The 18,483-nt window shown below is 42.2% G+C and overlaps 1 protein-coding gene across 2 annotated transcripts in view; it reads right to left on the bottom strand.

Moving 5' to 3' along the window:
- Ncoa2 (nuclear receptor coactivator 2) overlaps positions 1 to 18,483 on the bottom strand; it is a 224,205-nt gene that overhangs the window by 21,866 nt on the left and 183,856 nt on the right. The window contains exons 10-15 of one of the 2 annotated variants that reach the window (XM_050142073.1): positions 15,850 to 15,997; positions 12,955 to 14,224; positions 7,294 to 7,504; positions 5,835 to 6,041; positions 2,916 to 3,131; positions 654 to 783 (exon numbers count right to left, since the gene is read on the bottom strand). In XM_050142073.1, the coding sequence (XP_049998030.1) occupies positions 654 to 783; positions 2,916 to 3,131; positions 5,835 to 6,041; positions 7,294 to 7,504; positions 12,955 to 14,224; positions 15,850 to 15,997 (2,182 nt within the window). The remainder of the gene's footprint in view (positions 1 to 653; positions 784 to 2,915; positions 3,132 to 5,834; positions 6,042 to 7,293; positions 7,505 to 12,954; positions 14,225 to 15,849; positions 15,998 to 18,483) is intronic. The other variant, XM_050142074.1, reaches the window with a different exon arrangement.

The following is an 18,483-nucleotide window of genomic DNA, read 5'->3' as shown; positions in this document are numbered from 1 at the left end:
TGTCCTCTTTCACAATGTCCCCAGAGCCTTCTGAGTGGGAGTTGTTTTGTAGATGTATCCACTGGGCCTGGCTCCACAGCTGCACTGTGCTTGGTTGTGGTTTTCTGTAATAGTCTCTATCTCTGCAAAAAGAAGGGGTGAGGACCACACTTTCTAGCTAGATCCTGGGAGGGAGGGAGGTGCCCCTATCTTTTTGTTAATTGTGGTAAAATACACAATATAAAATGAGATCATTTCCTGTTACCCTACACATACCTGCAACCCCTGAGCCGGCAGGGTGCTGCTCTGCCATGCACACTGGGCTATTCTGCCCCTTTGAGTTTTTCTAAGACTCTGAAACTTTGCCAGCCTTGTTGGATGAGCTACCGAAACAAGGTTATTTCTCTCAAGGCCCCACTGCCCCACTGCCAATTACACTTTGCATAAACACATCATTTTCCCAAGTAAGTTGTCAGTTGTGTAAAGGCATGCCCAGTCATGTTGATGTTTGTATCTTCCTTTTCCTGCCTAGTGAATGACTTGGTCTGAAGAAATAACAACTTGGTAAGCACCGTCCATTCAGAGGGAATTCCTATGCAGGTCTGGAAACAACTAACAGAGCCCAAGAGCCATAAGCTAATGCTCCTCCCAATGCTCCTGGTCCTCAGACTCACCTGTTCTGGCTGGCAAAAGATGCCTGGTCTATAGGCAAGATGCTCTCAGGCCATGGGGCAGTTTGATTTGGAGGAGCTTGCTGTTGATTATACTGAGGTCCTCCCATGTTCATTTCTAACTCCGAAGGCCCTAAAAAAGAGGGAGGGGAAAGAAAAAAGAAAACCTAAAATCTTCTATCTTATGATTGAGAAAGCACACACTTTTATTGTATAATAGCAAATAAAATTGCTGGTTATGGAAAATGAGAAGGCAGAAGCAGTAACAGGTGAAAATCAGACCATACAGTTCTGGTGTGACATACAAATGAAACCAATAAATAAGGTTAATGCCACCTACCTTAGGGCATGCCCACATCAGCAGTAATAGCAGGGATCCCCATTCTCTTAAAGCTTTTGTTTGTATGGTACATACAGAAAACACTAACTCATTTTTAAAATATCACAAAATCAGTTAAGTATATATTAATGTAATTATGTTTTCATGCCATGGTTTAACATTTGTGCAATAGCTTGTACACAATTTCCAACTCACTTCCACACTGAATCCTACAGTGCAGGACTTCTGCCAGACTCCACTGGGTGCCTGCAGAAGACAGGAGTGAACAGAAGCACTGGCCTAGCCGTGTGCACCCGAGCTGTCACTCGTCACTTCAGGGCGCACACTCAGACACACTTCCTTCTGTGGCTCTAAAACAGCATGACCTCTACTACAACAGACAATTTTTTTGTTGGGCTGAATTGATGGCTTTGTTGAACTTATTCACAACTAGAGAAATTCAGCTGTATGCTAAGCCTTACGGAGACATATTGGAAGGTTTCAAAAATGAGATGCCCTTCAGCAAGGAATGCAAATAAATTAAATTTCTATATACACCAAGTACACACATTTAATCCTAGCTTTCAGGAGCCAAAGGCAGGTGGAACCCTATGAGTTCAAGACCAGTCTGGTCTACAGAGAGAGTTCCAGGACAGCCAGAGCTACACAGAGAAATTATGTCTTAGAAAACAAACAAAAATTTCTATATACAAGAGCCATTATTGTGACTTTCATAAACATCATAAAATTGTCTCTTTAATTTTTCATAGAAATCTGGGTTTATATTTAACATTTTCATACTTAGCATTTTCAAATGACACAAATTTAAGTTTGGGAATCACTTACTACTTTGAGTACACATGTAGAAATGTAATTATGAACGTCACTCTCAGAAATATTCAATCAAAATACACACAGCAATTCAATGCCTATGGAGGAAACCTAATGTCAGAGTTCTGATGAGAAGCCTGCTACTCGTCAGTACAATTCTGCACTTTCCTGTGAATATGTTAGTACTTCCTGTGCAATGTCTGCCAAACGTTTACAAACACAGGCTTTTCAGAATGGAGCTAATACACAATATCAGAGGAAGGTCCTGTGCCTGTGGTTAAAAATAATAATGCCAAGTAGGAGTTTTCTGACCACTGATCTTTTTTTCTCTTTGAAATGGGGTCTCCTTTAGCTCAAGCAGACCTCAAAGTAGACCTCTCTATGTTGCTGAGGATGGTGAACTTCGGATCCTCCTGCCACCACCAGCTAAGTGTTGGGATTACAGGTGTGCACATTAGTATTTTAATGTAACAGTTTTCCTGAGATAAGTTTCAAGTGTACCACCCAGTAGGTATCAGTATGTTCAGTTGTACAACCATCTACTGCATCAATACCGGCACATTTCCACCTGTACCAAAGGAAACCCTTGTCACGAGGAGTTACTTCCCACTCCCTTTCAGGCCTTTAGCCTTAGGTGACCAGGATATTCTAGACAAATACGCACAAATTCACTGTAATAATGTGAACTGTCTCCAACAGAATCCTAGAGATCCTAAAGTGCTGTGCGATGCTCTTTAAGAGGCCGTGTCATCGGTGAGGCCTGGGAAAGAGTCTGACTTCACGGCATGGCTAGAGGGCCTTGGAGGACCAAAATGACTGTGTATAGAGTTCGACATTACAGCTGCATCAACTGTCTCTACCTTTAAGCTATCATATGGACGCTTATGTATGCATGTGTACAGCATTCATGTGATATTCTAATGCATTTTGCCTCCAAATTAAAATTTTGCAATTCCTTTATGATTCTACAAGGTTCTAGCAAAATCCCATTCAGGACAGCTTCTCATCAGAGGATCACCTACAATACAAGCCACACGCCAGTCTGGAAGGACCCATGAGCTCACACTCCTTTTCGAGAATGCCTAAAGAGAGCAGAGAGTGCTGCACTGCCTTACCTATGTTCATGACCTGAGACTGAAGCATCTGTCTTTGGCCAGGCTGGCTGTTGGCTCGCATGGGGATGCTGGCTGTTGGGTTCCGAATCATGCCTCCTTGGATTGGCCGGTTCATGGCACCAGTAGTAGCAGCACAAGTGACTCTCACAGCCGTACTCTGTGGTGCCCATTCCCCAGAAGGCATGGCGGGCCGAGAAGTGTTACTGCCAATCATTCCTGCATGCAAGGCAGAGGAAACTGAGAGATGCAGACATTGAAAACAGCACATGAACAAATACCAGACCTACCTACCTAAGACTCAAACCATGACAGTAAACTGCTGTCGACCAACAGCAACTCCCTCCCTGGGACAGATGTGGGCCCTTGGCTAAGACGTAAGAAATGGCAATTACTACAGTTTTCATGACACAAATCTGCTATGGTTCAGAAGAGCAGTTAACACTCTTCCCATATGTACTGAGAGCAGGTGCTGCGGCAAGTGGATAACCCCAACTTCCTTCCTCAGGAAGTGAATCACATTAGCTGACACACACGTCAGAGCTTTACTTTCCAAAAAGGAGGTGAGGCGAGGAGGACAAGGGAAGAACTGACAATCAATTCCAAAATTATCAACCCTGACCAGAAAACATCCCGCAGAGCCTAGGGATGATTTAAACATCTTCACATTTCTTTCGGTTTATCAGAGCTCGCAAACTGGAAATGCAGGCATGTTTACTGTACGACCATTAAGCTAGGCTGTCACACCACAGGCATTGGGTAAAACTTAAGGAACCTAGTACTTAGAAACTGCCCTTGGTAAATTCTGAAGACCATTCTGACAAAGTCCCGGAGGCTGAGGGATTCCAGGCTCCTGGACCACTGCATTCCTGACTGTGCAGATGCAGAATGGTGAGGACAGGTGTGAGAGAGCCCTTTACACTGCACATTTGATCACATGGAACAATGAGCACTCAGCATCACCACGCAGGATTTAGGGTTTGTTCTATTAGTGTCTGTGCCCTGGATGTTGGCAACAGCCAAGAACTGGCTAAAATTTGCTGATGGGGTAGCCTCAGAAATGATATCTCTTTACTTTGAAATATTTGACACAGGGAATATAAAGATAGTGCATATATATATCTTCCTTTCATTTTCTTTATTTGGGTAAAGCAACTACAAATTTGGTATAATTAACATATGCATAGAACATGGGTCCTTCTTTACATGAAACAAGGATGTGCTGGGGTGGTGGAGAATGAAGGGTAATCAGAGTTAAAAACTGCGACAGGATTAACACACATAAAACATTTTATATTATTTTTAATCTGCAAAAAGATACTATGGGAGAAAACGTAGTTTGTTTTTCAAAATTATCTACTATGTAAATAGTATAACAAGATTATAGACAGCAGGAAGGTGAAATTATCTATAACTCAAAAAATATTAGGGCAATGAGAATGGATGTTATTTCTTTGGGCATTTGTTTTAAGAAGCAGAGGGAGCCCACCATGTGATCTTTACAGCCTGGGCACCAGTAGGTCCGAATGCCCAGTTTAGGTAAGCCCATCCATCTTCGCAGTCCTAGGGTCCTACATAAGACTCCTCCAACAACGCAGAACATCCTTTGTAGGGAGCTACCCTAGTGAGTCATCAGCCACTCTTCTCAACAATATTTATATAAATCAGTATTTAAGAGTGACAAAGTGAATATGGTTTTATGAAAACAGTTTTATGAATCTAGTTGTGCGGCAGTCAGTGTGCGGCACATAGTAAGCAGTCAATACTTGCTGACTGAATAAACTGATAGAGTACAACTCATGTTTCCCATGATTCTATCTCAGTGATAGCAAATAAAACATCCATCATCTCCCCTTAAATAGAACTCTGATCTTCAGTTAACTAAAATGGTAATGTACAGGGATTACAGACTTAGCTAAAAAAAGAAAGAACTAAAACACCCACAACTGTAAGTTCTTTTTATAATATCTCCTTATTTCTATGCCCAAGTCTCTAATACGTCATTGAGACAAAGGAAGAAAGCTATAAATTACGAGTAGGTCTTCATGGGGGAAGCCAGCATCCTTCTAGACGTTTAGCAAACACTGTTCCAAGGCCCCAGGCGCTTGAGTTCAGGCCTGAATTCTATGGCAACCGCAGCAGAAGTAGGGACCACTTAGGAAATGTGCCTGGAGAATGTGTGGACATTGGAAAACTACAGCAGGTCAAGGTCCAGCTAGATCACAGGCAAGTTCTCAAATCTCCAGGAAGCCTCCCTGAATCTGCTGGGCCGGGCCAGGTCCACCACTACTTAAAAGTCATTATTGATAGTTTTCATAGGGGCTGTGCTGTGGTCTCAAACCAATGTGCTCATTTAATCTTGTCCTGGCCTGAAGCTATGAAAATGCATATAAGTTAAGAAAACCAGAAGACAAAAGCAGAACACATAAAGATGTATGGCTCAAGTCACCCTCCAGCCTCAGCCCCCTGCATATTAAGACTACAACGAAAAGGCAAAAAGTTAGGCAAAAAGACCTGCATTTTTAACACATTTTTTTCCTGAGTGGAAACAGGACCTAGAATTGTGGAAGACTGGTGGATTTAAACTTCCATTCTGAAATATTCCAAATACATCAATACATTTTTGCGGATATCCAGCTATTTTACATATGCCCTTCCATGTTCAGACCAACAGCTGGGATGGAAGTGAAGGAAGTCTGGACAAGACTGATGTTCAGAAACCTCAGAGCAGCAGTTGAAGGATGACCTGGTCATCTTGCTGTAGTGGCTTCCCACAGGCCACATTCAGGGACTTTGTAGGGTTTCCGCACTTTAACAGACAGCTGCTAACACGTCCCGGGGAAGTTCTACTACTCTGATGTGCATGAACACACCGTTAAGTTACACAACCCACCAATAAGCACCAGTCCGTTGAGCCCTTACCTGTGCTATTGTTCCCTAAGTTTCCTTGGCTTCCTAGCATCCCTTGATTACCCATCATTCCTGGCTGAGGTATCACTGAGTAGGGGCTATTGTTTCTGATTGGTGGGAAAGGTCCAGCACCAGTTGGGCTTTGCAATGTGATGTCAAGTGGTAAATTCTGGTTTGGCAATAACCTGCCCAGTTGCCCTGGTCGTGGGTTATTAAAAGCTAAGGAGAAAACAAATGAAAATTGAAGGTTAATAAAGGACAATGAAAAAGAATATTAACAATAGTAGCGTTTAGGGAAACTGTCACCTGTAAAATGACAAAGGTGCGTACCAGGGACCAACTACCCACATGAAAGACAAGTCACACATACAAAACACATATGCAGCATACGTGATCATCAACAGGTCTCTGCTCTAACTCTAAATAGATAGATCTATTAGGTAATATCAAGTACTTCGTTTTCTTTTAACTTTATAAACAGACTACAATAGCACCATTAAGAGGCGGGGACTTTGTAATCTACGGTATTTAGAAATAAAACATCCAGAAAAACTAAGGCTGGGAATGGACATTACGTGCCATGCTCAGTCCTGCCTTCCTGGGGTCAGTTACCTGGCCATTCACTAAGTCAGTCCCATTGAGATCTCTAAAGAGAGGAGGAGCTGTGAGCCCTCACGTGCTCATTGCTAGCTCTTTGGGTTAATGAGAAGTATCTTGTATGTTTCCTTCCTTATTCTCTTAGTTCTTTAGCTTTGTGATTGCCCTGGTTAAACAAAAATTCATCTTTCCTTTCTCTTTTCCAGAACGGCCAAGAACCTTGCAAGAATGGATTTAGTTTCTAAAGACAGCCATTCTCTGTTTTCTTGAGAACAGTGCTAGGCACCAGCTCATTTATCTGAGGTGGGAATAGTCACTGTGTTTACCAGCGCTGAAGAGGTTGTCTTTCTGTAAACATGGGTGTGCTATAGAAAAACTGTTCTCTCACACAAAACTAAAAACTTCAGCCAGGATCAAGTTTGCTAAGTGATCAGAGCAAATACCATTTTTTACTTAGCTCAAACAAATTTAAAATAAGATTCCTAAATGGCAGAGCAAGGCATTTGATTGTGAGCAGCCTTTTCTGAACAATTAAATTTTAAAGATAATCTAATTTCTTTTTTGAGACCGGGTCTCATTAGGTAGCTCAGGTTGGCCCTGAACTCATCATCCGCCTATCTTAGCTGCATGCCTGGGATTGCTGTCATGCATGCAGTACCATGCCTGGCTTGAATCTTCCTTCCTATTGCAGCGGGCAGAGAAATCTCAGCAGGACCAGAATCCTTCTGAACACTGACAGACCAAGACAGTAGATGGTGCTGTTTTATCACAAAAAACCTCCAAGTAACTAAACTGAGGCAGACTTTAATAATCTGTTTCCGATGGGGATTAAATGGGAAATTTTTCAGCAAAGCCGGTAACAGCGCATACTCACTGCTCTGTGACATTCGCAGCGCTGCTTTCTGGGCTCCAACAGGTGCAACGGGACTGCTGTCCGCGGTGAGTTGCATGAGGTCATTGATGATGGCTTGCTTGTCAACTGACCCAGCAGGGGCTCCTGGCCTTGTGTCTGGGAAAAGCTGTGATAATTGACTATTTTGCAAATCATCCAAAATCTCTTCCAGGTTGTCCAGCTCGCTGCCAGGCTGCAGTTAACAAACAGAACTGTACATCCAGGCCCATGCTGCAAGAGGGGATCCCACCCCCACCATGGGCAGCCACAGACCTAACCATCAAAAGGGACCCCACCAAGTGAAAAAAGCAGGCATGAGCAAATGTCATGCCTAGCAATGAACCAACCATCTTTCATAACTGAATCCACCAAGTGCTGTAAATCCAATCTCTGAGCCCTGACTCCCTCACCTAGAAACCAGAATCCGAAAGCTGTTTCCCACCTCCTGACTTACCGACAGTTTATATATTCCCTGAATTTTATACAAACCACCCCATTAATTATGAGTAGGTATATCTCCAATTACCTAGAGTTGGACTGTGACTTACAGTTTGGATCTAGGTTTGGTGGTTACGTTTTCCGAAGATAACAATAAAGCTGGTGAAAATATGGTCCAATGAACAATGACTATTTCCCTTGGGGGATGGTGGTGTAAAATATGCTTAAAGGACTCATGAACTAAGTCTTGCTTTTCAATTTGAATTTCGATTTTTGTTTGCTTTTATTTTGTTTTGAAGGACAGTGGTTTTCTCATTAACCAGCTTAGGTTACAAGATAAACAGAAGCTGATGCTGACCAAACACAGCACTTATTAACTTGATCTACTTTATTTTAGCTAGATCTAACCTCCTATTTTTCCTTTTTCGCCTTCTTTCCTTCCAGACAAACTAAATTATAAACTGCCTTAAACAAAATAAATTTATTATCAAGGCTGGACTTGAACTTGCAGTGTTGTGTTCTGCCTCCTGAGGCATATGTTTCATGTCTAGCCTATAGAGACTTCTAGTGACAAGAACCATGGCGCGCGCTCGCTCTCTCTCTCTCTCCCCCCTCCCCCTCCCTCCCTCCCTCCCTCCCTCCCTCCCTCCCTCCCTCCCTCCCTCCCGGAGATCAGAGTGCTGAGGTTAAAGGTGTGCACCACCACTGCTCTCAGCATAAACTCATTTTGTTTCTAATACCTGATTATAATTTTGCTACTGTTATGAATTACAATGTAAGTCTGTGTTTTCCACTGCTCTGTGCAGTTCTGGCTGTCCTAGAATTCTCTATAGACCAGGCTGCCTGCTTCTGCTTCCTTAATGCTGGGATTAAAGGCATAGGCCAACATGCCTAGCCATGGTTCTTTTGTAAACTATTTCTGTGTAATATGCTAAGTATATATAAACGTAAATACATGTAGTTTAACAACACAGGCACATAATATTATATCCATATATTAAGATATATTTGAATAACTAAAATCAATTTATTAAAAAAAAAATGAGACAGGGTCTCATATAGCCCAGTTTGGTCTTCAACTCCCTCTGTATGAAAGTCTGGCTTTTAATTCTTTTTCTTTTTTTTTTTTTCTTTTTCTTTTTTTCTTTTTGGTTTTTCAAGACAGGGTTTCTCTGTGGCTTTGGAGCCTGTCCTGGAACTAGCTCTTTTAGACCAGGCTGGTCTTGAACTCACAGAGATCCGCCTGCCTCTGCCTCCCGAGTGCTGGGATTAAAGGCGTGCGCCAACACTGCCTTTTAATTCTTGATCTTCCCTCTTCTACATTCTAAGTGCTGGGATTATAGATATGTGGGAAATGCCTAGCTCAAATAACTTATAACTAAGAGTTGAGCTACCCACCCCTTATTTTTAAAAAGATATGTATTAAAGTTAAACCAGCTTTCAAGCTTTGATTTCTGAGTTCAAGTATCTATGTGAGTGTACATGCAGCTCAGTGGTAAAGCTTGTCCGAGAGGCTTGGGGTCAATTTCCAGCATAGGAAAGGAGGAAGAGGGAGACGTTAACAGCACAGCTCTAACTTGTGAAACAACACCTGTGAGAGCTCTGTAGGGTTTTTTCTCGTGGTTCTGTAGACCCACCCCTCTGGACACTATCTGAATTCATCCAGGTTAACATCTCAAGCTGCACGTCAACTTAGAGACACGGCTTTACTCCTTGTCAGTTTTGCAATAGGCATTCAACACTGATTTGTTTATCAGTTCTTATCCCCCCCCCCCCCCCTTACGCGAAGTTGACCTTGAATTTACAATCCTCCTGTCCCAGTGTTGGGATTACAGAAGCACACCACTGTGCCTGGCTGTAAGCTTATTTTAAATATTCTTAAAAGAAATAGATCACAGAGTATCCATACCCCTTGGGCAGATTGATTTTAGCACTTTCTTCATTATTCATGTAAGTTTTAGAAGTGCTGAAATGTGGTAACTTGATGCTTCTGAGAGAAAATCTACAGTTTTGTAGTTTCTATCCCACAGAAGGTCTTTCAGACCCTACCAACTTTGTTAGGAACATTTTCTTTGTAAGACAAAGAGATCAATGCCTTCCTTAAAAATGCTTAGAGACACTTCAAAGTTTCAGTTAGGTATCTATCTGAATGCTCAAATTAGCCTCATCAATTTGAGTACTTAGTTTCAACTATTTCTGGCAGAAAGTGAGTCAGAAAGATTTTATAAAAGTTCTACAAAATGAAAAATAGACTTGATTTCCTTAAGTTTTCAATTTTCTGTTTTTAAAATTTTTGTGTCAACTCAACTCATTCTCTGAAGGAAATAAAGGACCACATGAGTTAATGACACAGCATGCCCATTAATTACAAAGTACCTCTTGAAACTATTTTTAAATAAGAAATATAGTATTATACTATTTGCTCGGCAGAGAACTGTGAAGGAATTCTACTGTATCTGGAGGGTAACTCCCGGGCACTCCCAGTTTAAAATGTGGTTTGCCTTCCTAATGGAGTCAAGCAGAGCAGCAGGAGAACACGGGAGTGAAGAGTTACTTGGCTGAATGCCAGCCACACTCCACTGTGTAAATAACACACGACTTACGGCAGTAAACACACTGGAAATGTTTCTGTTTCCTGTTTGCTAGGAAATGGCGTAGAAACATCTTGTTTAACTGCTCCACCCTATTTTTAAATGCTATTTTAGTTATAATAATACGTGCCACCAAAGTACTTCCTGACCTTAAAAAGCTAGTAATACATTAAAGACACACAGTTATTTTTTTTTTCCAAGTCAAACTGAGACAGTCAATCCAGGCTTCCTATCTGTTTTTGCTTACTTAATTCTATATCTCTGAATTGAAAATCTAACAAACCTGGACAGCAGGTGGCAGGAGATCTCCTCCTTAGGGAACAAGGAAGGAGAGCTGAGGTGAGAGAATCACATTTTTTTTTCCTCTCTCATGCTAACTCTGATCTAAATTTAGGTGAAACATACTTCCTGTGGTAACTTTTCTCGTTGCTGTTTTTGACGCTGAAATGGCCCTTTGAAGATGTACTTTAGATGGTGTTTGGGAGAGAGTAGCAAGAAGGTGAGTGAGCAAGGGGCTAGATTCCATTAAGGAAAATATAATTCCTCTGTGTGTGTGTGTGTGTATGTATGTGCGTGCCCCCACACACCTGTGGACCCTGCCTTTATTAATCTTCAAACAACATATTTATATTGACTATTCTTTGTTTCTCAGATAATTTTACTTAGAAATAATTTCTCTTGAATAACCCCCCCCCCCAAAAAAAAAATCCCCAAACTTTTCTCGTCTGACTTTAGTGAAAATATACCCGGACAAGGTGATGACAAATAGTGATCCCTTGCTTTGTCCCTCTCAGTCCCTAGGGTCTGAGGCCTGAGACATAACAGTTTTGTCTCTGGAGGGAGGGAGAGGCTTCAGTGGATCTCCCGAGTCCAGAATCTGCCCTCTAGCATGTTCAGACACCACTCGGAACTGCCACTACCTCTGCCTTACCTAATCCAGTAAACTCAAAAAGATGCAAACACACCTGTCAATCACACAAGACACTGCAATTAACTTCCTGCTGTGCTTGGTCCTCTGCTCACAATTTCACAGCATTATCTAAAACAATATGAATTATTCTGCTGATGCACAGAACCTTGTGCTGGGCCCAATTTTCAGGACCAATCACTAATGCTAACGTGATTCTAGTCTCCTTCCCATGTCATCAGCAGCAGCCATCGACATCAACTGCTCAGAGCCTGCCTGGCTGGCAGGGACTGTTTTGAGAAGCACATGGCCTTTGTCATCCAGACTGTCACCCAAATCCAGCCTCTGTGGATTCAGGGGCTCACAGGCACAACGTGGCATGAGGGTCTGGGTCTCCTGAGGTTGGTGACACACTACTTTCTGACTTGCAGCCCAACTTTCAAGGGCAAACTATAGGCCATTTTAAGGAGAAAGGCCCTTGTGATTTCCTCACTGCTTAACCAATCATGACTCACAAAGAGTCTGCCACTCTTTGTGACAGGACGGCCACCGTCAGGGACTGGGGAAGGCTAGGCTGGGTCACTAACGTGCAGTCAGAGATCCCACCACCATAGCTGCAATGACCTATCACTTGCTTTTAACTAAGTGAAAACATCAGTGGTTTGCATCTCCCTGGGGGCTCTTCTCATCACTGAGTACTGTCTAGAACAGCTGAGGGGCTGGGGCCTAAGTGCTGGCAAGGAATCAAACACTCCGGATCTGTTGTACAAGGTGGTGGCAACAGTAACAATGCATATTGAAGAGTAGCTTGTTTTTAAATATTTGTATCACAAAATGACCAGCTTATGAGGTGATATATTATGTTAATTAGTCTGACTGTAGTATTCTACAGTGGATCATAGTGTATAATTATAAGAACTGCTTTTTGTCAAAAAAAAAAAAAAGATGATTCTGCACATTAGTTCGGGTACCCTGGACTATCTTCAAGATGTTACCTTTTGAAGATGTGAAGGAGAGAAAACAACCCATTATTCCATTTGGAATCGATACATAATGGCCGTGGTAACTTTCTCCTCCCATCCACTTTCTCTTATGTGTTTTTTTAACCTACGGTCAATGAGACTCTTCTACATCTCTCCAGAAGGGTCTTCACTGGGTATGAGAACCAGCTAAATTCTGATCATAGTCAGAGAGAGGTAGATAGATACTCAAGTCTGCTCTGACAAAGCCTGAGACTAAGACAGTGACTGTCACCAACTTAGGGGTCAGCTATCTGTTGCAGCCTGCATTTTATCCTGTCCACCCCCGTTAATGTATGCCCTATGGCCCAAGGATAAATCTACCGTGTATTGCTCATACCCTCCCCAGTTCTAAAGACGACTTCGTGCCCATCGTAACTGTTTCCCACTGGGTCTCTAAGCAAACCCACCAGAGCACAAGCACGCTTACGTCCTCCATGTCCACAGCGGCTCTGGCCTACTGTGCGAGGCTGAAGGTCCGGGAGGCAAGCTACACAGCCTTCTAAGCCCTTGGTACTCTTGTCACTGTCTGCTGGGGGAGTGTGGAGAAATCAGTTTCACGCAAATTAACTGGTACAAGATACGGACCGCAAACAAAAATACTATTTTTCCTGAGTCACAAATTGTCACCTTGGAGAAAAATCTATGATACAGATGAGCGCACTGGGAGAAGACATTAGAAACTCACCTGGTCACTGGGTTCAAAGCTCATCTCCTCTTTCACAGTTTTCATAGCTATTAGTTTTGTATTACTGGCAGGATCTGTCTTACTGTCCAGTCGCTCGAGTTTGGGGGTTATTTCCGGTAAACCAATATCTTTAGTATCATCTTTATCGAGCAAATAGCGAAGTAGTGCATTCTCTTTCTTCTTGGGGCTCACTGGCTCTGGCTTGACAGTCACTTCTGACCCAGGAGCTGTGCTGCTGGACTCCTGGCTCAGCTCTTTGCCTGTGGCTTCTGCTGTCAACTTGGCCAAGTCCACAGGGGAGCTACTGTCCTGTAAGAGTCTGTGCAAAATCTTATGCTTCTCCTTGAGCGAGGTGCCATGTGTTGACCCAGGCCCAGGCAAGCTACCCGCAGAGTCCTTGCTTGTGTCTGACAAAGAGCTGGGCAAGGGAGAAGGCTCCATCTGGTCAGACTTGGTGGTCAGCAGCTGGAGGAGTTTGGTCTGCCCTTTGTTGTCATGTAGCCGGCTGTGGCCCTCGGCCCTCTCCCCGCTGGCCGCCTGGGGCATGCTGGAATCATTGGGCTCCTTTTGTTCTCCAGGATGGCAGCTGGTCTCTGCTTGTCCAGTTGTACCTTCCGATGGCTCCCCATAAAGTCCAAAACAGTCTTTGGAGTCCAAGCTTCCCATCTTGCTGAGTGGGGGAGGATTCATATTAACTGGGGAGTTTTGCAAATTGCCCATTTTTAGGTCCGGTGAAGCCAACGATGACCCTAATGAGACCCCATGGCCCTCGCTGAGGGCTTGCAGTGCATTGAGGGAACTGTTGGTATAACTATGGCTATTTCCTGTGCTGCTGCAAACTCCCACAGGGGAATGCAAGCTTCCTGCAGGGGAAAACTGACTGGGTGGGATGCGAGGACTGCCAGCCACGCCGGGGCTCATGCGATGCCGTGGTGAGAGCATGGAGGTGGGTTGCCCTGGGTTCATGCCGGGGCTGCCTTGTGAGGGACTGTTCATTTTGAGTGCATAGTTACTACCCTGAGGAGTGGTTGCTTGCATGCCTGATACATGGTTCATGCCCCCAGAACCACCAAACCTGCCCAGAGGCATGCCCATTTGTTCCTTTGGGCCATTCATGGGAAAATTTATATTGCTACTGAGGGTCATGTCCTGACCTGGGTTCCCACTGCACATGGCCTGATGGGCAGGGCTGCTAGAGCTAATTGGATTCAATGGCTTCCCCATCGCTTGTCCAGTCATATCCGGATTCATTACACATACATTCTGCTCTCTGTATGAGGAAAGAAACATATATAAGATAAAAGGGAAAAAAACCCCAGCAAATTGTTATTAATTTTAAAAATGGTAGGGTCTCTTTTCTTTACAAAAGCAGACTACCTCTAAGGGATAGGCAAGACTTGGATGAAAACACCTGCAATTACAGACTAGACCGAACACGTACAGTTCTGGAACAAGAGAGATGTTTCTCAGGCAACTCATCAAGATGTCTGTGGTTTTGCTGAAGGGTGTGTGTGTGTGTTAAATTCAACTACTTCCATATTGAAATTTCAACAAGCAAACAGGATATTAGAAAAGATTCCAATTATGTATCTTCCTCATGAACAACTGAGCTTGTACAGCCTTAAAGAGCACAAATTTCAGCTCCCAACAGTGAGCACGTCTGTATGCCTTCAGAGTCTTAGAGCTGTCACGTTGTTCAAGGTGGCTAAAGGCCCTGAGTTGTTAGAGATGGCCAGTTTAGAGGCAGTAGAAATTATTTCCCTTGTATAACAGATACAAGGCCTCTCTGCAGACACCGTAGGCTAGAGGAAAACAGAATGCACTGTGGAGGGGTCCTGGGATGGCACAGTCTGTGATTTGAACTGTCCCCATTCCAGGAAAAGTCCAATCTGTCTCCCTAACTGATACTTACAAGCAGGTCTCCCGAGCCCCATGAGCTTCTGTTTCAGCCTTGGCAGCTGTTATGAGTTACCAAATATGTTCACTGATTGTCAAACATCAGCTTCAGTTGAGGTGTGTATGGGGGGGCGGTGAAATGTGCCATCTCTATAATCACTTTTACAGTCTCAATCTGAGGTCTGATTTACTAACAGTTAGAAACTACAGCTGCCTGAGTTTTTTATTCCTGTACTAGAAGCAAAATCATTGAGAAGTTCAATAAAATGGGACTCTTTAAGCAGAGCAACTGTATACACATCCTAGCAGCTCCTCATAAAGTTCCCCATAGCACATACATAAACATTTATAGAATCGGAAATTCAATCATTTTCCTAAATGAGTATCTAAAACAATATGCTCTATGACATTTATTTAAAATCAACATTCAATTTTCTTTCTTTTACTATAGAAGTGGTTATTACCATTCAATTTAAAGTCTATTGTGAGGAGGAAATTTAAACATGAGAACAAAAATCAAAAGTCATCTAAGAATATACATTTGAAAGTTTAAGCACACAGGATTAGAAATCTTAGCACTAGCTTCAATTTTCCTGATCTCATCTGTGGTGATTTCCCTTCTTGAGTGTAATAGGAGGGTGAAGGCAAGCCCTGTATTCTTTTGTTTGAGACAGGTCTTTTCTTTGCATTCCTGGCTGTTCTAGAGTGTGCTATATATATAGACCAGGCTGGCCTCCAATTCTCAAATACCTGCCTCTGCCTCCCAAGTATTGAGATTTAAGGCCCAACAAAATCCCTGTGTTCTTATCATTAAATGTAAAGGGCAGCCTGACTTTGCTGGTTTTTACCAAGAATTAACAACAATCTCATTTACAGTTTATAACGCCATAGTAAAAGAACAGGAGTCCGTGGAACCCGAGGGGCTAGCTATATGGTAGCATATTGCTCGTGCATTTCTCTCCACCAGGGAAGGGAAACCGAGGCTTAGTGGACAATTACCTGTGAAGCATGTGTAAGGATATTACAAGCTGAGGCTCGTTAGTTGTCTGAGAACGGATGAGTTTGCTTTTCGTCTGTGCAGCAACAAGAGTGCCATCGGACAAAGAAAAACGGTAGATTTGACTAAATGCCAAGCCTTGTCTCAGAACTATAGGCAAAAAAAGAAAACAGAAGGCATGTTTAGAAAAACACTAAAAGAGACAGAAAGAAAAACATGAATCAGGAAAAGTGGAGCAGGGGAGGACTATCGAGACATAATAGTTATAAATTTCATGAGGTTTCCTACGAGCATGCTAAAAAAGTACAGGTTATAAAGCATCATAGTATTAAAACATCCATTTTAAAAGCACATTTACTTTTCACTCAAAATACCAGCAATGAAGTTTTTTATATAACAGCTTTTATATATTTTTTATATAAAAGAATAACAGCTTGAAAACTGCCCTTTATTTAAGACTTGTTTTTATTTTTATTTTAAGTTTTAATTATGCATGTGAGTGTTTAGCCCAAATACATGTAAGTGGAACTAGAGGTACAGATTGTTGTGAGCCATCATGGAAGTGTTGGGAACTGAACTTCGGTCCTCCAGAAGAGCAGCCAGTGCTCTTAGCCTCTCTCTGTGCCATCTAAGCAGCCCCTAAATTGCTCTTGTGTGTGTGTGTGTGTGTGTGGTCTTTCTTTTTTTAGTTTTTCGAGAGAGGGTTTCTCTGTAGTTTCGGAGCCTGTTCTGAAACTAACTCTTGTAGTCCAGGCTGGCCTCGAACTCACAAAGATCTGCCTGCCTCTGTGCTGGGATTAAAGGCGTTTGCCACCACCGACTGGCTTAAATTGCTCTTTTTAAGATCATCATTATGGGAAAAAGTGAGTGTAAACTGTTTATCAGGTCAAAATAAGTCTTTCTGTAATTTCTTAACAATGTCAAAAAACACCACAACAGCACCACAACCACAAACCACGGTTTCTCCAAGCACAATCTGCCTTTTGATTCCCTTTACAGTGTAAATAACAGGATAAGATTTATGGATGTGTTATCTGAATACTCATCTTGAGCTGACCTATTCAATCCTTCACCTCATACTGAGCTTTTCCTCAATTTTGTTTCTCACAGGGCAACAGGAGTAAAGGTAAAAATCTTCATCTTTCAGAAGAAAAGGCAAACAAAACCGAAAGCCACTTGCAGGTCTTAGCAAGAGTAACCACTTTACCTTATAGATAAAGGTCTGATACTTCTATTTTAAAGACAAGAAATACAAAGCAAACCAACTGGTTTGATGTAGTTTCTCTTAAAATAATCTTGAGATTTATGGCCTGACTGAACTGTTTATTTTTATATTTTAGAACTGTACTTTAAAATGAACATGCCATATAAAAAGATGATTTCAATTGAGAAAAAAATAGTGATAAAATCAGTTTCTTCATAAATAATTTAAGAAAACTACCAGGTGTCTGATACATAATTGTTAGTATTTTGTGGGCTGAACAACTAGCCCCAAAGTGACCAAGCACATTCACCATGTTAGAGAACTGCAGGCAAAGGAGGTGGGGTTTTGACTTCAAAGATTCATTTTGAGTTTATCAAGGTGCCTTCTACAGCCTTAGTCAGACACAATATAGGATACAGGGACACGTCTGACTGCTATCAGCTGCTGACTGCACGGATTCTGAAGTGGCCATACTGGGAATCAGTTACTATTCTATGTGTGTGATGTTCTGCAAAATAAGCACGAGTCTGTCTGCAGGTAGCAGAAATACCACTGTGTAAAGGACTCACATTCTTAGTGGCTTATAATTTCAGATTTCTTCTGACCTTGGTTGTGATCTCTAAAGATCTTCCATTGCTAAAGAGCAATGTGCGAGCAGCTCAGTCATTCAGAACACTTCCAAACTCAAAGAAAACCTTCAAGCAGGTTTCTATTTGGTGCAGCTGCAAACCTCTGGTATTACCTGTTTCTTTAAAAAAATTATTATTTATATATTCATTTTTGTGTGGGTATGTATGAGTGTGTATATGCCTTGCGTGTGTACCTATGTGTGCCTAGAAAGCCCTAGCAATCATGTCTCCCCTTCACAGTGCAGGTGTTACAGGTGAGCAAGCATACAGCCATACCTGTTTTTTTCTATGAATTCTTGGGGATCTGAGCTAAGGTCCTCATGTCTTACTGGCAAGCACTCTTGAGATATTTAGTGGGCTCTAGCATTACCTGTTTTGTATATCTATGTTCAGCTTCCTTCCAGTGGGTCCTATCCCTCTAAACTTGGTATACTACCTGGTACATCGATATAAACTCCCTTGTAAGGAACCAGGAAGGTAGGGAATGAAAGACATTCAGGATCCAGGAATGTTGAACATGCTTGCTAAGGGTCGCTCTTTCTGTTTTTATTCCAGGCCATTATCTTAAGGTAAACGGTAGGTTAAATACTGATTTCTGTCAAATATAACATCTATATTTTCTCTTACTCTAATTGTAAGAACAACGTCGGAAGGTATACAAAGTTTGATTATTATTTATTATTTTTTTTAATTTATTTAACTTTATTTTATGTGGATTGGTGTGAAAGTATCAGATCCCCAGAAACTGGAGTTACAGACAGTTGTGAGCTGTCATGTGGGTGCTGGGAATTGAACCCGGGTCC

The sequence above is a fragment of the Alexandromys fortis genome, unplaced genomic scaffold (assembly GCF_014885135.2).
Source record: "Alexandromys fortis isolate MF-2015 unplaced genomic scaffold, M_Fortis_MF-2015_v1.1 scaffold_41, whole genome shotgun sequence".
In the NCBI taxonomy this organism is placed as follows: domain Eukaryota; kingdom Metazoa; phylum Chordata; class Mammalia; order Rodentia; family Cricetidae; genus Alexandromys; species Alexandromys fortis.
The sequence above is the reverse complement of the archived record's forward strand: the minus strand, read 5'-3'. Positions and strand labels throughout refer to the sequence as shown.